This window comes from Suricata suricatta, chromosome 3, assembly GCF_006229205.1.
Source record: "Suricata suricatta isolate VVHF042 chromosome 3, meerkat_22Aug2017_6uvM2_HiC, whole genome shotgun sequence".
NCBI classification, from domain to species: domain Eukaryota; kingdom Metazoa; phylum Chordata; class Mammalia; order Carnivora; family Herpestidae; genus Suricata; species Suricata suricatta.
Genome location: NC_043702.1, coordinates 106,122,693 through 106,144,412, shown reverse-complemented (window position 1 = coordinate 106,144,412; position 21,720 = coordinate 106,122,693). Strand labels below are relative to the sequence as shown.

The 21,720-nt window shown below is 37.2% G+C and overlaps 1 protein-coding gene across 5 annotated transcripts in view; it reads right to left on the bottom strand.

Annotated features, from left to right (window-relative positions):
• The window catches only part of UGGT1 (UDP-glucose glycoprotein glucosyltransferase 1), a 108,696-nt gene that overhangs the window by 74,286 nt on the left and 12,690 nt on the right, over nt 1-21,720 (bottom strand). For 3 of the 5 annotated variants that reach the window (XM_029934798.1, XM_029934794.1, XM_029934796.1), the window contains 10 exons: nt 20,222-20,352; nt 17,735-17,847; nt 15,378-15,552; nt 13,780-13,869; nt 12,749-12,852; nt 10,547-10,647; nt 9,724-9,823; nt 8,597-8,657; nt 3,785-3,876; nt 896-1,046 (listed from right to left, as the gene is read on the bottom strand). In XM_029934798.1, the coding sequence (XP_029790658.1) occupies nt 896-1,046; nt 3,785-3,876; nt 8,597-8,657; nt 9,724-9,823; nt 10,547-10,647; nt 12,749-12,852; nt 13,780-13,869; nt 15,378-15,552; nt 17,735-17,847; nt 20,222-20,352 (1,118 nt within the window). Of the gene's footprint in view, nt 1-895; nt 1,047-3,784; nt 3,877-8,596; nt 8,658-9,723; nt 9,824-10,546; nt 10,648-12,748; nt 12,853-13,772; nt 13,870-15,377; nt 15,553-17,734; nt 17,848-20,221; nt 20,353-21,720 lie in introns of those variants that run through there. The other 2 variants (XM_029934795.1, XM_029934799.1) reach the window with 2 other exon arrangements.

Here is a 21,720-nt window from a genome sequence, read left to right as displayed (position 1 = left end):
TATATAAATCCTTCACATACAAAATAAAGGTTTTTTTAAGTTTACTTATTTAGAGAGAAAGGGAAAGAGACTGTGTGCACATGCATGTGGGGGAGGGTCAGAGAGAGGAAGAGAGAGAATCCCAACCAGGCTCTACACTGTCAGCACAGAGCCCAATGTGGATATCAAACCCACGAACCATGAAGTGATGACCTGGGCCTAAATCAAGAGCCTAAGACTTAATCTGACTTAAGCCACCAAAACTCACCAAAAATCAAAGTTATTTTTATAGGATATTAGCCAAGGCACCTGAGTGGCTCAGTCAATTAAGCGTCCAACTCTTGGTTTCGGCTCAGGTCATGGTCTTGCGGGTTTGGGAGTTTGAGCCTCACATCAGACTTCATATTGTCAGTTCAGAGCCTGCTTGGGATTCTCCCTCTACCTCTCTTTCTGTCCCTCCCCTGCCTGTGCACGTACTCACTCTCTCACTCTCTCTCTCTCTCTCTCTCTCTCTCTCCCCCTCTCTCTCATAATAAACGTTAAAAAAATGTTTAAGAAAAAGAAGGATATTAGCCAAAAAATGATATTCTACACAAAATCACAGAAGACTTGGATGTAACTGAGAAAATACAAACTTAGTATTCCTCTTCCCAAGAGATGTTCAGCTGAATCCCAGGGGGGATACAAAACTGGAAAAATTACTGTCTTAACCACGTTAAATATAATCATTGAACTTTTGGAGCATTTAAGAGACTACTTTATTATATACACATGATCCCATATAAGCAGTTGCTGTAAATCACTGTTTGATGCCAAAAAAAGAGATGACAGAAATAACTTAGCTCTCATAGGACAAATAAGAAACACAAAATAAAATGGCCAGAATGCCCCTTGGATGCTTGAACGGAACACCTACCGAAATAGCAGGACTCCTGATGTCTACAGCATAGTCGGCCTCCGAGGGCTGGATGTTCAGCTTCAAAACATTATGCAGAGAAACACCTTCTATTCCCAGTCTGTGCAGACCCTCCATTACCCGAGCTTCATTCCTCAATACATCAAACAGACTAGGGGGCAGAAGGGGAGGAGAGGGAAGGTATTTAGTATAAAAAGCTTAAAAAAAAAAAACAAAACCTCACCATGAAAAAAAACTGTATCCATTCAAACTCAATGCCCTGTTCAAACCAGTCAAGAACTCAAAACATGGAGTCCTTCCCCTTGCTTCATCTTATCAAAACATGTAGAGGAAAGTAGGTAGGACTTGCTTCTTGGTGCATGCTTACTTACACTTACCAATGTATATATCAGGTATAAAATTATCTCTACATAATAGAGATATGTATAAACACACAATTTGAGGATGAAATAATCCTCATCTGTATTTTACATTGCAGATTTTTAAAAAAACACTATAGTAACCTGTTGGGGCCCAGTAGGCCAAAAAACCTCCCACAGAGCGACCCTTGATGGCACTGCCTCCGGGACACAGAAGAGTGACTGTTGATGGCCAGGCCTCCGGGGCGCAGGAGAAAAATTTGGGAAGTTGTGGAACAAGTTGAAAGACTGTGAAGCAACATTTGGCCTCCTGAGCTGCATATGTGGCTTCTATTTAACCTGTCTATGATTTTTCTCGTTGCTCTGCAAAAGCAAAAAAAGCATATAGCTTTAAGTTTTGAAATCAACTTGGGTCAGTTAGTGGCACCTGCTTTCCCTTACACTATTTCTGTTCCCAGCTCATTGCCTGCTGTTGGGGCAAACACAATCCTCTGTCTAAAATTAACCCCTTGTATGATAAGCACCTTGCCCAGACATAACTGCTAAAGGGCCTTGAAGGAAAAAAAAAATCTTTGAGAGACAGACTCTCTCATTCCTGTTTTATTTTACTTCTGTTCTCACGTCTGTTCTTTCTTTTGTGATAAAACAAAATGATCCTTCCCAGGGCATGTTTTTACTCTCTCAAGGACCATAAGCTTTGTAATCATTAAAGAGAAAAAAAAATGTGTAAACCCTTATGGCATAAAAGACACTGACTTTCTTAGTAAAGTGTGGTTTTACCGCCGTTCATGTTGTCTGTCTTCCTTCCTATAGATATTTCGCCGACACCAACCACCTACTCGGGGACCATTCGACTGGGGTGCGTGGGCTGGTCCTCCGCAGTAACCTCTCTATTTCTTACAACTGCACATAAATCTACAATTTTCTCATAATTAACTATCTCTTTTTTAAAAAATACACCACATAGATTTAACATAAATTACAATATCAGTTCAATTTACAAGTAGCACACACATATGACCACAGTAAAAGGTCTGGAGGAATTTACACTCGATGTAGAGGTTTTCGAGAGAAGGTAAAAAAGATGGGGAGGAGGAAGAAATAAGAAGCCAGGATGAAGTCTTTATTATTTAAAACTGTCTAAATGAGCAAAAACTCAATTTGTAAATCCTGAAAAACTAAAGAGATATGTGTATATTTTTTATTAAAAAAAACAACAGTGGGCACCTGGGAGGCTCAGTTGAGCGTCCGGCTTCGGCTCAGGTCATGCATGATCTCACGGTTCGTGGGTTCGAGCCCCACATCAGGCTCTGTGCTGACAGCTAGCTCAGAGCCCAGAGCCTGTCTTCAAATTCTGTGTCTCCCTCTCTCTCTGACCCTCCCCTACTCACATTGTCTCTCTCCCAAAAATAAATAAAACATTTTTAAAAATTAAAAAAAAAAACAAATATGGGCAATCTTTATTTCACGTGTCCATATCCATTTGACTTTACACTAACTCTAAAAAGCAGTATGAGAACATAAAAGTTCAACTAAAATAATTAATGTGAAAAATATCTTACTGTGGGAACTGGTTCTTCTCAACCATTAACAATAACTTTTGTTTTTACTATTAGGAAGCCACAGTGTCAACTGTGTCAACCTTAATTCCAAGGACAAAAATCTGAATTCTACCTAACTATCCACTGTTCTCCCAACGCAAAATATCCATAAGACCAATTCAGAGCAAGCCACATTTTAACAACACAAAAGGGTAGATATTCAAATAACATATGTAAGGTGGAACACCTTCTGAGACACCAGATGCAGAGGCATTTTGAATAAACCTACTTCACACTGTTTCCAGAAGTAAAAGAACCCACTTGAGCTCTCTCTCTCTCTCTCGCTTTTTTATGGTTAAGAGGGAAACGATAGCTCTAAAAGGGCACCCTCAAAAGACTTGGGCCTTAAATGTCCAAGGCCTTGAACGTACATTATGATAACAAATGACCGGGTCCCTGGGTGACTCAGTCCGACCCTTGATTTCAGCTCAGGTTATGGCCTCATAGTCTGTGAGTTTAAACACTCTCTCTCTCCCTCTCTCTCTCTCTCTAATAAACTTTTCAAAAAATATATGAGAGTGTCATCCTGCCCATCCCAGTTAGGAGCCTACCTAAATGCTCACCTGGTAAGCCATCAGACCTTGCAACATACCACATCATGCAGGAACAACAATCTGAACATGTTACAAGGAGCTAACACTATAAATATTGTTTTTAATTTTTTTATGTTTATTTATTTTTGAGAGACAGAGAGACAGATAGAGCATGAGCAGGAGAGGGGCAGAGTAAGAGAGAGGGAGACACAGAATCCGAAGCAGGTTACAGGCTCCGAGTTCTCAGCACAGAGCCCGAGATGGGGCTCAAACTCACAAGCCGTGAGATCATAACCTGAGCCAAAGTCCAACACTTAACCAACTAAGCCACCCAGGTGCCTCACAAGGAGCTAACATTATAAAACCCTTTCAGAGAATGAAAAACATGATCCATACCTGAATATATCCTGTGTATCTAAATCAATATGAAGTCCATTGATGAACAGCGCTGAGTCTCCAGGTTGTAACCCTAAGGTTCCCTTGAAATACTGAAATATTTTTTTAAAAATTGTTAATGAGCAAGAAGAGGATGTTTAACAACAATTTCCATGTTTCTGACTTTATTACATGTACAAATGTTGGCATCCTCCTATTTACTATAAGAAACCCTAAGACTAGGTTAAGATTTTCTTTTATGTACTCCCACAGACCCTTCACAGCATTTATTTCATTGTAATGAAACTGCTGGTTGTGATAAAATACACCTCTCCTCCCTCCCTCCTTCCAACTTGGATTAATACAACTGTTTAATGTCAGGGAAGGAGGAGGAGGGAGATTGGTTAAATAAGCCAATTGCAGAGGATCGTTTTTCATGAAAGAGGACTTCTGTTACTCTTCCCTGTTTGTGATGCCAAACAAGGTGGTAACAGCAGTCACTAACAGCTAGGCCTTCTGATGAACTCCAAAGACCTCATCTGAAAGAGTTTAAAATCCCACATCTCCCTTAAGCCTTCAAACGAATGCACATCAAGAACCTGAAACTGCTGCCCCGAGGAAGCACCTACATGCATCCTACCTCCCCAAGCCCTGGTCTCTGTGGGGCACTTCAACTGCTGCTCCCTGAGGTGGTGGTTGCCCTGGCACACAGGTGACTGTACAGCCTTCAGTCTTGACCCATCCAACATACTGCCTGGATGGGTCAGCTTCTGTTCACTTCTACCCTTTCCATTCCCTTCCTCTTTCCTTGGGGGCCACTCCACATAGCAGAGGGAACAAACTACTCAGATACTAGGGACAGAAGTTAAATCTTCAGTTCTCACAGGGCTGGGGGAAGGGGGGGCAGGGAGCAGTGAGCTTCCTTCATTTCCCAGCAGTCAGCGAACTAAGTACACTTGAAGGTCTAATATTGCATGGGCAAGGCACAAAACAATGAGGAAGCCACAGCGCTTGCTTCTTCGCCTTGCAAGGATTAAATGGCAAGTAAAATAAGGGAAAGATGGAGAGTTGCATCAATTCAGAACTGGAATTTCTTACATGGGAAAGAAAAATTTCTCCATGTCCCCGCACACCCAGGCTGTAAGATACAATGTCCACTGACTGTAAGAAACACTGAGTCTGAGCTGCTAAGCATAACTCATATCTGTTTCAAGATCTGGTAATACAGCAAACTTCACTTTATGAAAATTCATCACACTGAAGATATAATGTTTGTACATATTTTTGCATGTTTTATACTTTTGTATTTTATACTTTAATATTTAATAAAAAAACTCCCACAGTATCCAGGAAGTACTATAGTCTATGTAATTTAATGTTTTGTCCTCTTGGTGGGGGGAATCCCTAAAAATAAGGTAATATTTAATATTACTATTCTGGAAATCAAAAAAACAAGGTAAATAAAAAATGTCAATAAGGTTTCCTCAACTTGGTAAATATTGGAGATAAATTTGGTTTACTTATTCCTCAGATACATTATAAAGGTTTTAAAAATCCAGGGTAAAGACAGATTGAACACAAGCATTTTTTTCCCCTCCTAAAACTCTACTGAAATGTCAGTTTTTTTAAAAGGGATTTCTATAAAGTTATAAATCCACAACAAGGAAGAGAACAAAAGAGGAAAAAGGCAACTAATTTTGGAAGCTGGAAAGGAGATGTGTGAGTATCAAGTGTCTTAGCAACCCTGAGAAAGCTGAATGCTAGCTGACAGTGGGAAAAACCAACAGAAATCACAAGTTACCCTGTGGAACTCCCCAAAAGGCTCAAGAATTGGCAGCACAAAGAACACAGGTATGAGGGGGTAATAAGTAGATTTAAAAAATGAGTTCTGATAGATAGCTTTTTAAAAATAAGAGCCCCCAGCCTCTCTGGCTGATTTCATGGAGCAAGGTGACTGCTGTCATGACTCCAAAGGAGTCCAGAAAATGACTCCAGAAAAATGGAGGCTCATTCCCTGTGAAAGAACTAAAAAATCTGGGAACTCAGGGAAATGAAATACAACTGAGTGGAAGTTCCTGAATGTCCTTTCCTACTGGGCTTCTACCATTCCAGCAGCCAGACTTCACCCTCCAGATGAAGAAAGGATCAGAAGATCCTTTTCTGAAAACTGGACAGCTCATTAGGAAAAGCTGCAGAATATTGACAATGGGGCAAAGCTAGGAAATGGCCGTAACAGGAGAGCCTACAGTCAAAAAGCCTCAAGGCTTCCGATTAGCTCCTTACTGCCTCATTCTCTTCAAAATGAGCAGCAATCACCAGATATGAAAGGAAGCCTCTAACATTAAAGACACGAAACCAAGACAAAAAGTCAACTTAAGAGGAAATAGACACAAGAAAGAAGAAAACATACATATACACCACTGACACCTTCAGAATGATGTAACATCATAAAAAAAAAAAAAGAATCCAAGAACAATAACCCTTGGAAATTAAAGATTTGATAACTAAAGGAAAAATCTCAACAAAGGGGTTGAAAATCCACCCTCCCTCAGAAAGTTTAAAAATAAAATGCAGGGTCACCTGGGTGGCTCAGTTGGTTAAGCATCCAGCTTCGGCTCAGGTCATGATCTCACAGTTCATGGGTTCGAGCCCCGTGTCAGGTTCTGTGCTGACAGCTCAGAGCCTGGAGCCTGCTTTGGATTCTGTGTCTCCCTCTCTCTCTGACCCTCCCCTGCTCATGCTATCTCTGTCTCTCAAAAATAAATAAAAAACATTTTTAAAAAATTTTTAATAAATAAATAAATAAAACATAAAAGAATTAGAAACTAGGAAAGAAAACATACATTTTTAAAATTAGGCCAAGCTGGTCAAGGAAATGAAACATCTTAAAAATAAAGAATTTCAGGAAAACAAAAGAGAGAAACTAGAAGGAAAAAATGCAAAGAAATTAATTCAAGAAAACTTCCCAAAACTAAAACAAATTATTTTCCAGAGGGGCCCATCAACCACTCAACAGTACAGAGATTTCTTTGAAGGGCACAGCACTGTGAAATTTCATATTACTAGGGCCAAAAACAAGACCCTGAATGATTCTGGGAAGAAAAACTAGATCTCATACCAAGGCTTCAGACATCTCAATAACCACAATAGAAACCAAAATTCTAAGAAGCAATGTCTTCAAACTGTCACCATGGACCCCTGGACTCAAAACCAAACTGCTGACTGAACTCAGGAAACTCCTAAAAGTTTCTGCCAGTCAAGTTCATCTCTTAGAAACTAACAAACTGCTAAAACAGGACAACAAACTATTTGAGGAAAAGATGACACGTGTGCAGATGAGTCAGCATCTGTTCCACAGCTTCCTCAGCTTCATTACAATGTTAAAGTCCCCTTCTGGGAAATATTCATCCCAAGCCCCAATAAAGGAGCCAGCTTACTCCTGTAAGAGCAGTCAGGGCTTTGGAAATTATTCCCTGTGATCTCCCTATTTACACACATCAAGATGACCTTAGGAGGCAACTCCTCCTAGTATGGTCACCAAGGAGCAACCCACTTTGGTCCAGTAACAAAACTTCTAAAAGACTTCCAACCTAGAATTCTATACCCAGATAAGTTATCAATAAAAACAGAAATGGGAAGTTGATTTCTCAGAATCTGAAATTTACCTTACATGCAACTTCTCTCATGAAGAGTGATGTACTGCAGCAAAAAAGGGAGTAAACGAAAAACAAAGAAGACCTGGAATCCAAGAAATAAGAGATCCAACCAGAGAGATTAAAGCAAGGTCCCAGGATAACTGGTATGCCCTAGACATAAAGGACAACCAGACCACAGAGGAGCAGAACAAAAATTAATAAAATCACAACATGAAAAAGAAAGTGGAGGGATCGGGAAGTGCCAATATGGAGTAGTGGCAGACATGGGACTGAGAGCCAGTGAAAGAAAGTTAAATGTAATCCTTGTAATGGGAGGCCAACGCATAAGGCTTGATATAGGAAAACAAAGTACCAATTTAAGTTTACTCTAAATCTGGGAATAAACATCCAAACAATCAGTTAAGGGTTGAAAATAGATGCTTCAGGCAAGGAGAACAAAACAGGAAGTCAGTCCAGGAATTTGGGGTACTAAGTCAGTTAAGCACCTGACTTGATTTTGGCTCAGATCATGATCCCAGAGTCATGGGACTGAGCCCCACACTGGGCTCAATGCTGAGTATGGAGCCTGCTTAAGATTCTCTTTCACCCTCTTCCTCTCCCTGCTGCTCACTGGCAATCTCTCTCGGTCTCTGTCTCTCATAGATAGATACATAGATAAAGAAAGAGAGTAGGTCATGTTAGGGGGATGCTACTTATCTAAACAAAGTGGTGGCACCATCTGATGTTTGAAATACATTCATACTCAACTTTAATTAAACATTACAAACATAAAAAAAGATTACAGAAATGAATAAAACACCACCATCTTTGATAAAAGATATAAAACGGTTAAATGTCATTGATGTAACTCAGATTTCCTCATCTTTAAAAATACAATCAGGGGAGCCTGGGTGGCTCAGTCAGTTAAGAACCGACTTCAGCTCAGATCATGATCACGCGGTTTGTGAGTCTGGGCCCCACATTAGGCTCTGCGCTGACAGCTCAAAGTCTGGAGCCTGCTTTGGATTCTATGTCTGCCCCTCTCTCTGCCCCTCCTATGCTCATGCTCATGCTCCACCTCTCTCTGTATCTCAATAATAAAAACATTAAAAATTTTAAACAAAAGAAAAATAAGTAAGATAAAAAAATAAAAATACAATACAAAACAGAAAGACCACTATTTTCCAGTGGGTAATACCTTCTGATTCTCTTCCACTTCGGTTCTAAGTTCTGAACTCACGGCTGTTCTTGTTATTGCTCTAAAGAAATAAAAATGTTATCAGTGATTAATTTCCTTGTATTTATGTATGAAACAACAAATTCCCTAGTACAAAAAACCAAAGAGAAAAGAACCTTCACCCTTACAAATAACACATACATTTTTCCACTCAGAAGTACAGCTTTTTAATTACTACAACATACAACACCACAGAAAAGTAGCAGTAATAGTGTTTTAAATCAAGTGCGGTTATTCTCAAAATCTTAGGTGAAATATATGTAACTCTATTCCTATACACAATCTCTACTGCTCATAGACTAAAGAATAATGTTAAACTAAGGTGACAAACTGCTCGTGCTACGTAAGCACTTTCGGTGGATGCAGAATCTTATGTGTATATCGTCAATAGCATATTGAACTAAATGGGAAAGTATTTATGATTTATATGCCCTTCTAAGAAATATTTGCAAAGACTAACCAAATAAACAAACCTATTTCTAAAACATCTCACATAAGAAGTCAAAACTGCTCATTCGATTACTCAAGAAAAACACTGGCAACCATTTAAGTTGTTAGTCTCTAAAAAACTGGCTTTTAAAAAGATTTATGAGATGTGGAGGGTCATTATACTACTGAAAGCAGTATCAAAAAAGCTGCATTCAAAATCTTACTCTGTCACCGTGAACCAGCCAGCCTACAAAACTCATCTGCTTCATCAAGTTTAAATATGATGATGTACATAAAACTCTTGAGGAAGAAAAATATAGTCCCTGCTAGACCCTGTATCAGTTACATACGCAAACATTAAATTTTGTTAACTAATCCAATCCTGACAGGTAGGGATTGTTAATTCCAATTTACTGCTGGGGTGTGAGGTCATGAGAGGACTCTTACTTGCAAACGTCACAAAACCAGCAAGTGGCAGAGCCAAGGACACAACCTACATGGGTCTCCAACCACACAATGTACAGTACTGCCAACTTCCCAGAAAGACAGAATCATCAGTGGCATTTTCATATTTTACTTGTCTCATTTTGCATGTAAACATGAAGATAACTAAGTATATAGTAAAGAGAAAAATATCTTAGAGCCTTACTCTTCATTACCTGGCTTTGGTAGGAAAATTCTGACTAAGATCCTTCATCACCACCAAAGCTAATTCAACAGGAGCAGCCAAGATTCTGGCAGCAGTCTGGAAACTGAGATCTGCAACAAGGTCAGGTATAAAGTTTATTAATCTAATACAATGAGAAGTAAGAAAAAAATACTCATTCTCATGATTTTCTTGGCAATTGAGAATGCTTTAGAATGCAACCATTTCAGAGAGCACCCATGGTTTAATTCTAGGTTTTGCTCAATTCCTAAGTCCCTCAAGTATCTATTGTTGCATTCCTTGCTATACCTGCATAAACCACTAAAGCATATACTAACACACTTACATTTAGCACAGGATAATCCATCCCAAATCCTTTTCCTTTTTATGAATTTACAACATACCACAAAGTATAGTAAAAGTCTTTAGTAAATTATGTTTAAAAAAAACCTGATAACATAGATCCTTGAGCCAGAAAAGCACACATATATCCTCCATGTTAATATGTCTTTAACATCTGATAGATACACTGTTCAAGAGATGTATATATTAAGAAACAGAAAAACTAAGACAAACATGTTTGTACTATTATAAACTTAAGTATCTGTTCAGAGAAAGATCTGGCACTCATTTACATACATACTTCTTCACCGTGTTATCTGTCTACAAAAGGACTTCCTTTCTTTTCTGATTAATCATAATCACTCTATAGTGAAAATCTGTGGTACCCTGAGAATCAGGTGAATAAATACAATTAAATTCAAATGCTACTATTTTTTTAATACCATAAAATTAAGTCAAAAAGTAGGCCAGTGATTCCTCTACATGTTTATTACCTTGCAATTGCCAAACTTTTAAAGGTGCCATTTCATTGGTGCTCTCCACAAGATGTTTTCTGAGTTCCTTCAACTGTCCCTTCAGGTCAGGGTGCAGGTCTCTGAAAAAAACATACAATCAGTCCTTGAATATATCTTTTCTTTCTCAAAGCACACCTGGAAGTTGGCTCCAACTTTATCTTCATGATTTTCCCCTTAGCAATATGTAAATTCCTATAAAAAAGGAAAAATATTAAAGCATAATTATTTTTCTTAAAAAATAAGTTAATACATAAAATTATAACTTTTTAAACCATAAAATTTACAGATTAAAAAAAAGAAATCATCATAGTAGTGATTCTCTATGTCAAGAAGGGGGAAACAAAGGGGACGCCAACTCTAACCATAGTGTTTTACATTCTTTCTTTCTTTTTAAGTAAAAGATGGAGTATGTTGGGAAAAAAACTTCATAAATAGTTCTTTGGAACAGAAAAGCACGTACAATTACAACCATCAATTCGGGGTGGTGAGCACATGGGTATGTTCTATTATTTTCCATACTTTTCTGGAATCTTTTTAATTTCTCAAAATAAAACTGGAAATACGATGCTGCCAGTCCCAAAATGGATTTCTTTCAGCTACAAGCCATGAATCCTTTAATCACATAATACAACTTAAGCTAACCAACAGCACTGAGCCTCACTTAGTTTTATCTTGAAATAGTGTATTCTATTTAAAGCTAGTAAAACAGAAGTTATCTGAGGCAGATATGTATCATTTAGATCAGACAGCAGATGGCTTGTTGAGTCATCCTGTTCTTTTAAATGCCAGAAACTAAAAACTTCTTAAATGCCACATACAGAAAGTAAAATATTTACTCAGCTCCTTCACCTTCCAACCAATCCATTTCCAATCAGTTACTACAAAGTCTTCATGATGATCATATCTGAAAATGGTCCCATTACTTTGGATAGCCAAATAACTAATCTGAATGTGCAAAATGGAAAACATCTTCAATATGCCACATATTACTTTTGTGCTCTAAATACGTAAGATCATAATGCTATCCAAAAAGCAAACATAAAAAAACATGAAAATGAAAAAGGAGTCTGGAAATCTGGGTCTGATAAAAATGGAATCTGACTGCATACTAATGAGGCCAAATGATGTTAAACACAAAGAAACATTCATATGCATAGGATGAACTCAACATTTCCACAGAAATTCAACATGAATGGAGTCACCTTTGCTAACCTGTCACTCTGGTTAAGTCACTTCACTGGGCCAAATGTTAAAGTTCAAGTACATGAAACTGGCCTACACATGCTTCTTCATGATTCTTCCTTCACAAAGAACAAACAGACAAACAAACAAAAACACAAAGACCAGAAAATGCCACTGTAGATGTCCTAATTAAGATTTCCAGATAAAGAAGTCAGGGCTCTGAACGATTATCAAGGTGTAATAACTGCAAATTTAAAGTTACTACTAAGAAGATTTTTCAGTTAAAAATTTCTATGATACTTTCATAAAATGGCTATGAAATTTTCTTCAAGAATACAACTTATATCCTCTTGCATATAAAGTAAAATCTAGGGCACCTGGGTGGCTCATTTGGTTGGGCATCTGACTTTGGCTCATGCCATGATATCGCTGTTTGTGAGTTCAAGCCCCACATCAGGCTCTAAGCTGTTAGCACAGATTGTCAGTCTAAGTCTCCCCCTCTCTTTGCCCCTCCCCCACTCGTACTACCTCTCTCTCAAAAATAAACATTAAAAAGATAAAGTGAAATATATTTCAACTGAATGTGTATAAGATCTACTGTACCTCTTTTGCATTATTTCAGACTACGTTTAGCTTAATAGCTATGACCTTTCTTAAAATGCTTTTGATTTTCTTGGGAAACACTGAGTGAAATGATTAGATGTCTCCCCTTATGTGTAACTTTATGTCATCAAATGCAAGGCCCAGAAAAGAAAATCAACTAAAGCCATAAGCGAAAAGTCATAATATCATTTAATAGTAATGTGCTTCAGAATGTCTGGAAATCATGAGCTGTACAGTAAATTAAGTGGTAATCGCTTCAGAACAGATTACATATATAAAGCACTAGGGAGAGATCTGTAACTCAGTAATGAGAAAGATGATGCTTACAATGCAAGGAAGCCCAGAAGTTTAAAAAGTTTAAAAGGATAAGGGCATTTCCCAAAAGAATATACATACCTTAATTTTCCAAAGAGGAATCCCTGAACTTCATCAATGGGATCATTTTCACCAATCACTGTAGCATTTACCTCCATTCCTAGAAAAGCACGGCAAACACATGTCTAATCATTCAGACAGGAAACAAAAACGTTATTAACCCCATAAAATTTGAAGGTGAAACAAATTAGAAACACCTGAAATTACACTACCTTTTAAAACACTAAATACCTCAATGACCATTTTGCAGGGTTTTTTTTTTTAAACAGACAGAATACATGTGTTTTTCAATGTATCCCGTGTTCCTGAATAACACCAAAATGTATTTTTCCCTTAAACTTTGGAAAATTTTACATGTTTTTTAACGCAAAAGCTCAAAATTAATACCTTTAAAATTATGAACAGTGGATTTTTCAGTATCAAAATTCTGAAGAACTTCCAATTAGGCAACTTAATCCTAAATATAATTATTGATAACAGAATGTGAGGTACTAGGCTATCCTTTGTTTACCCAAAACAACCATTTTTATCTTTAAAATGAGCTCACAAGGAAGAAAGATAAAGACTGTACATAAAACTTGTGTGGTTGAAATAATGAATTCAAAACTTTAGAGTAGTACAATAAGAAGTATTCCAAGTGCAGAAAATAATCAAAGAACACAAAACTGTTCATTAAGACAGTTTAAGATTTCACTCTGGGTCACAAATTAATGGCTATTTATGAACCATACATCATCAATAACAACAGCTATAATTATTGGCCTTTTTGTGCAAAGAACTGTGCTACATTCTTTGCCCAGACATCTCATTTTCTCATCACAAATACTTTAGGTGGCACATATCATTATCTGCACTTTACAGATGAAAAATTTAGGACCTACAAAATTTGCTTCACATCAACCAACTCATAGGGAACAACAGAACCAGAATTCAAACACAGGTTCATCATATTCCTAAATCTATTCTTTTGTATTAAAGGAAACAAATTCCCTTTAACTCACACTTAAGGAAAAGAAAACACATTGGTCTTAATTTACAAATTCACCTTTCACCTGAGTATCATCCTTGGCCTTGTACTCAGTGCTCTTAATTGCCAATTCCACACCATAGCCAGAGAGGTAAACAGGTTCCTCCCTCGGATTCTGCAAGCAGAGTAAGTATTCCACCATTACTACCTGGCTTTTTGCGTGTCACAGTGAGCAGGACATGAACATGTTAACATCACACAGCCACCACCTAGGATTATGCACTTAAAATATACCTAAAACTTCAAAGGGAATCCCAGCCTTCTTTAGATTTTGTATACTGCCGCAAGTTTGGGAATGGGAATTCCAAAGCAGAAGCACACCAGATGAAGGGGCAGTGACAGGGCAAAAGTAAGCAAACGATGTGAAGAAATGGAGAAAAAGAAAAGGAAATTCCAGATCTTACATAGAGGTTTCAAACCCAGAAGTATTTGTTGGGACCATGTGTGTGATGTGTTCATATTTTACTGAATTTAACTGTCTTCAAAAAATAAAGTCTTCAGGTTGGGTTTGGGTTGACCAAGTGTCAGAGGCTTACTATCATCCTGAATGAGGATGGTGCTTTAATTTTAATCTTTAATAACAGCAATATAGCCTGGAATGCAGGTGGAAGAAGAGCAGTTGTCAAAACTGGATATTAAAAAATCTGTTTCCATTCATACAAATCTTCACTTAAAACATTTATTTGGGGGCACCTGGGTGGCTCAGTTGGTTGAGCATCGGACTCTGGGTTTCAGCTCAGGTCATGATCTCACAGTTCGTGAGTTCAAGCCCCATGTTTGGCTCCAAGCTGAGAGCAGAGAGCCTGCTTGGAATTCTCTCTCTCTCCCTCTCTCTCTGCCCCTCCACTGCACGTGCACTCTCTCTCTCTCTCTCTCATAATAAATGAACTTAAAAAATGTTTTTAATATATATGTATTTTGCTTATAGGGACTCATCAGTCAATTTTACTGAGCTTATTATGACACACAAACTTTAAAAGCAAATATGTTTATATATATTTAATTGCTAGATGCTACAAAAGACTTCAATAACTTAATTTTAAGTGAATTCTGCTTGCTTTTATATCTTTAGAAATCCTTCCTTTTACGTCAAATGAAAAGATTCCAAAATGGGAAAAAATATGTTTAGAAAGGAATTGAATTCAAGAATCAGTTCCATAGTATGATGACTATATAAGATCTAAAAAACATAATCTACATGGTTCCTTTTTAAATAGAATGTAAACTCTATTAAGCATAATTATTTTTAAGCATAATTATTTCATATTTCTTCAAAAAGGCAAGCAAAGTATCTCTTACGTGCAAATAACAGATATGATGAAAACTAATTCAAATAATTTTATAAAGGTGGGTTATTAGTTTATGTGCTAAGGTCATGCTGGGTAAATTAACATTTTTAAAAGTTATAAGGGATGCCTGGGTAGCTCAGTCGATTAAGCATCCAGCTTTGGCTCAGGTCATGATCTCACAGTTCATGGGTTTGAGCCCCACGTCTTTGGGCCTGCTTCAGATTCTGTGTCTCCCTCACTCTCTAGCCCTCCCCCACTTGTGCTGTCTCTCTCTGTCTCTCAAAAATGAATACATTAAAAAAAATTTTAAGTTATAAAATAAGTCAATACTTACAAGTATATAATGTCTGAACACATAATTGATTTTGCCTGCATTGTTTTTTGATATAAGTTGACGGTGAAAATTATAAAATTCCTCATAACCAATCTCAGAGTAGAAAATGACCACTGGGCTTTCAGGATTAGATGATGGGTATCTGTGATCTCCTTTGAACAATAAAGGTTTGGGTCTGAAAATAAACATTAAAAGCTTAATTTTTTTTCAGTTTTTATTTAAATTCCAATTAGTTAACATACAGTTACATTAGTTTGAGGCATACAGTATAGCAATTCAGCAATTCCATAATCACCCCATGTTCATCACAAGTGCACTCCTTAATCCTCATCACCTATTTCACCCATCCTCTTCAACTTAAAAAAGTTCTTAAAAATTAAAAACAGTACAAGATGTAGCTAGAGCACTGATAATTTAAGTAAAGATTATAAGCATTTTAAAACAAAGAGCAATGGGGTGCCTGGGTGGCTCAGTCAGTTAAACATCCAACATCAGCTCTGGTCATGATCTCACAGTCTGTGAGTTCGAGCCCTGCATCAGGCTCTGTGCTGACAGCTCAGAGCCTAGAGCCTGATTCTGTGTCTCCCTCTCTACCTGCCCCTCTCCCATTCACACTATGTTTCTCTCTCTGTCAAAAATAATTAAACATTTAAAAAACTTTCTTTTAAAGTATCAAAATCTGAAATCGTTTTCAATAAGAATACTGTCAAATATGAGTCTTATTCATGACTAAAAATAATAAAAGTACATTATTTTACTAACCGTAAAATGCAGACTTTGATTAATAATTGTTACCAATTCCTAGAGAAGGATGAAAGCCAGAAAAATACCCACATCTCACAGTACTAAAGCTTTAGTAAGTTATTCTACTATATAAATAGATTATCACTCTATATGAAAATATAAGCACAAATAACGTGAAAAGGCAAGATGATTTTAAGCATATAACTTGCCAACCACAGCATCTCCCTCCTCTATCATTTTTACTACTATGATCTTCCTACTAAATGATTTAACATTAAGGTTTTCCTCATAAATTTTAAAACTTCCCCCTCAAAATAAATTCTCCAATAAGAGCATCAAGATATCAACAGATCTTACTGCATTCTCATGACTTGGCATTCCTTTTATAACAAACTACTGTATAATAAACTATTGCCCAGAAGGTAAAGACATAGAAGTAAGGATGTTCACTGTAGCCTTACCATAATAACAAAAAAATAGGAAACAACTTTGAAAACTATGGGACATTCTTACGTAGCTATTTCACATGCATTAAAAATAATGTGGTACACATACATGTACTGAAGGGAAGAAGCCTCTTGTAAAAATAAACCCACCTGCCTGTATAAATTTATAACCACAGAACAAAGTCTAAAACAAGATGACAAACCATCAAAAATAGTTACCACCACTCAGAAGAGGAGACACCATCAGTCTTTTTTTTTTATATAAAGGTCTATATTATCGTTTTAACAAGTTAGAGTTTCTTAAATCAATTAATTGTGTTTACCCCAAGGGAGCATCACTTTACCATGGAAGCCGTTCTCCAGTGTTCAAGCCTCGACCTGAACACAGCTGGAACATGCACCCTACTGTCTGGCTGTTATTCTAAGTAAAGAGCTCTCCTGCCACTTGGTAGGCAGAGAACAGTGCTGGGAGAGAACTTCACTAAAGAACTACCCTACCTAAACCGCGCTTAGCCCTCTGCTAGAGCAGAGAGAGCAGCACCACAGAAAGGCCAGTTATCCCATTTAAGATAGCATTACAGAAAGGAACAGTGGGGTTACTGCCCATTCTCAGAGTAGAGAATCTCTTGCCTGACAGCAATAGACACCTGCTGTATCTGTCCACCACAGGAAACCTACCTTTAGGCAAAAAGTCGGCCCATTAAATTACCAACTTAATATTCAAATTAAACTTGCTATTATGTTTTAAATAGTCTCCTTTGTCTGAAACTAAAAATACCCTGAGAGATCATTACCATTAATATCATTAATTAATTTCAGGCACTGGCTTTAATACAGAGGGTGTTCTTTCTGAAGCTAATGACAAAGCCTTTGTAATCTGGGAGAGAATCATTGCTAAATAATAACAGGAACATAAAGTACTCTTATTATCTCCATTTCCAAGTGAGATAAGAAGGAAAGGTTAAGTAATTTGCCTAAGTTTACAAAGCTATTTTAGATGATAAAGCTGGGATTCAAATCTGGTCAGTCTGATTCCAGAATCTACCCTCTAAACTACTGTATCTACAGACGACAAAACCCGTAAGAAAAATCCAAGGATGAGCTTGACAGAGAAGAAAGCACAATGAAACACAGTATGACATTTATGTGAAGAAACACACAATCTACCTTTCAGATGATGTGAAAAGAAGAGTCTCAAGGGCGTCAAAATCACAGGTCTTCTTTCCATGCACAGAGAAAAACGAATTACATCCTTCTGGTGGAGGCTCATCAGCTGCTATCTGCCATTTAAGACACAAGACATTCTCGCAGTGATTTCTAACCAAAGCCAGACTCAGTCATGAAAACTCTAAACAGGTAATTAGATGATAATAAGAAAACATCAACAAAAGGGAAAATTAACATCTACTGAATTCCTACAATGTGACAGGAAGTAAGAGTTTTTCATCTCACTGTTTCTCACGTATTATTTTATCTAGCTCCTCCCAATATGTCACCCCATGAGGTAGGTATTCACATCAGCCCCAAAACAGAACTTTAAAATTCTACCTCAGAAGAGAACAAAGGATACCCAAGGAATAAGGTATGTGCCTTAAAGAAAATGAAGCTTACAATTTTAAGCATCAAAGTGTAACTACACAGTCCCTATTAAGTATATTAAGTCCATATCCATATATAAGTACTATATGCAAATTAACTTGAATGCTTTCTCTGAAACAGGTAGAATGACATAGATTCTAAAAATACAACTGCACCTAAAAAGAATATAGATGAAAGGCAAAATTACCTATGAAGCACAATAAGATATTCCAGGGAAAGGCTGAAGGAGACATGAGTTTATGTTCAGAGTGAAATGCATAAACAGCAATGCATGAGACAAGTCAATCTGGAATTTTAATGAGAGGCACGTTGAGAACACTAAGTATAATGGGATGGGAAAAGAAAGGATAAAATGACAAGCACTGGTGTGTATGCTGATGTAATTTATGCAATATGTTAATATTAAGATGTGCTTTTCTATAGACATAAGAGAAATAATTCAGAGGTGAAAAAATGGTAAACTTGCTATGAAAAAATTGATATTAAAACTTTTCATTACATTCTTCATTTTTTGTATAGATTATTATAAAACTTACAAACAAAAAAAAAAAAAAAGAAAGAAAGAACAGCACATTAGGTGCTCTGAACTCTCAAAATTCACAAGCCCGAGTCCCTGCTAAGACAGGACCCTACTATAAGGGGAAACTCCTCAGGGAGCCAGAAAATTTGAATAGCACAGAGATACAGAGACAACTAAGGAGAAAGGCCAATGAAAGTGCAGGAGGGGAACAGAGGAAATATCAAAAACCAACCAGCCATGTTTTTTTAAAGCCACCATATTTTTTTTGACACTACATAAAATCAACAGAAGGGGGAGCCCTGCCAACCTTTAAAAGTTAAGGAAACCGGGGATGCCTGGGTAGCTCAGTTGGTTTATAAGCATCCTACTCTTGAGCTCAGCTCAGGTCTTGATCTCAGGGTCATGAGTTCAAGCCCTGCCCCTGGAACCAGCTGCCAATTTGCAGGAAACAAAGGACAAAGAAAAAGTTGAACTGTATCATGAGTATGTGATCAACAACACAGACTGAAAACATTTACAGGACAAATAATCTATCCTTATTTACAGAAAAGAAAGGGCTGGAACTAGAACCTGTAAACTTAGGGCCACAACCCCCCCCCTCAAATTATCAAAAGTTTTGAAACCCAGCAAGACTGAATTCTATGGTGAGATGCACTTTTTGGCAATAAAACTATAAGGAAACACAGCAAGTCATTCCAACAGAGGTGGAGAAAGTAGTTCCTTCTGGGCAAGTTGGCAGATGTGAGAACAGAGCACAGAGGCTGCCAGTGGCCCTGGCTAAGGTCTACTTCACGACCTGGGCGAGGATTCCAAGTGTTCACTGTGCAATAACACATTATACTGTGTATTTCTTGTGAGTGATTTTCTGTGCCTGTTTCATTTTATAATAAAATAATGGTTTTAAAATTAACATTTTTTTCACAGCAAATATAGGATCTGTGTATGCTCATCTTTGATTCTTTTATTTATTTTTTTACAATGGGAGTCTGTTCAACTCAAAATTCAACAAGATCCACACACTGCATTAAGCTGACATATACTTTAAGTCTCTCTTGAAGTTCTTCCTTCTCTCTTTTCTTTCCTTATATTTGTTGAAGAAATCAGATCATTTTACTACAATGTTTCCTATATTCTAGATTTTCCTAACTGTTACCACAGTGATATTGCTTAATATTTCCCATTCCCTGTATTTCCTGTGAACAGCTTTTAGATTCTATAGGCTGTGATCCGATTCACGGTCAAATGGTTTAGCAAGATTACTACACGTATACATGTTGTATAAATGAAATCTCATAGTTTCATTTTTGTGTGGATATTTTTTTTCTTAAATGAAAGTGCAAATTTTTTTTATTTAAAAATCTGAGATCTGAACATTTAATATCAGCTTGTTTTCTATTTATAAACATCATAAATCGTGATAAATTTCAGGCAGAAAAGATATAGCTCTGTAACACAATGCCAGGACAATAATACATCCAATCATCATGTTATACAACCCCTAAAAAATACCACTATCTTGTAAGCACTGAACTTACCTGCTGGAAGGCTTGAATTGTAGCCGAGTAGGAATGAAGGGATAAACAAAATTTCAACAAATTCTGCTGCAGAGGTGACAGAAACTGAAATGCAGTTTCCAATATTGCATGATAATAGGAATAATCAGTACCTGCCAAGGAAGAACATTAACCAAAATAATTATCTCAACTAGACATATCCAAATAAGATAGTTCATAAAGTATAAAGCTATGTGTTACAAAGGTATATGATAGCAAGATTTTACCACTACCCTTCCTGAACTGTTGTCAAATGCTTAGAATTCCCTGGAATATACAAATTAATTGGACTCTTCCTTTCTTCTTTCTCTTTTTAAGTTTTATTCATTTAAGTGATCTCTACACCCAACATGAGGCCTGAACTCATGACCCTGAAATCAAGTGTCAGATGCTCTACCAACTAAGCCAGCCAGGCACCGGTCTTCTCTTTTTCACACTATTCTCTCAACCTGGACTGCAACTGCCTTCACTTCTCTAGATAACTAACTCTTATCTACCTCCACAGGAAGAATTCAACTATGACATCACCTACTTTGCAAAGTCACTCCCAAATCCTACCCCATGCTTCACTGAGCCATGTACATCTCTTCTTTAGTCCCATATTTCTCTGTTCACCTCAAATAGGTTTTGAGCCCCTACAGGCAGAAGTTATAATGTATTTATCTTTGTATCCCCAATGCTTATCCTATGTTTGTTACCTACTCAAATAACCCAACAAAAGCAAGCAGGGTGATGAGGAAGTACAAAGTAGTAAAGGATATTAATGAAACTGTAGTTTGGGGAGAAGCATTTAAATAATTGCAAGCATTTGAGGGGGGAAAAAATACATGTACCAGTATGAAACACTCCTCGGGATATACTGTAAAGTACTAGGTACAATGTGTAGTTGATCCTTAAAAAACACAGGGTTTAGGGGCATCAACCATCCATGTAGACAGAAATCTGTTTATAAATTTGATTCCCCAAAAACTTAACAACCAATAGCCTACTGTTGATAGGAAGCCATACAGATAACGTAAAAGTCAATTAACACATATTTGGTATGTATTATGCAATTTTATTTTTTAATGTTATTTTTGAGACAGAGAGAGAGAGAGAGAGAGCGAGAGAGAGAGCATGCAGAGGAGGGTCAGAAAGAGAGGGAGATACAGAGTTTGAAATAGGCTCCAAGCTCTGAGCTGTTAGCACACAGGCCGACACAGGATTCAAACTCACAAGCCGTGAGATCATGACCTGAGCCGAAGTCGGACGGACATTCAACCAACTGAGCCACCCAGGTGCCCCATGTTATATGCCATTTTACACTGTAATCTTAAAGTAAGCTAAAAAAAAGTTATTAAGAAAATCATAAGGAAGAGAAAATACATTTAAAGGACTATACTGTATTCATGGGGAAAAAAATCCAAGTATAAATAGATGCATACAGTTCAAATCCATGTTGTTAAAGGTCAACTGTATATAAAAAGCTACCTTTTTTTACT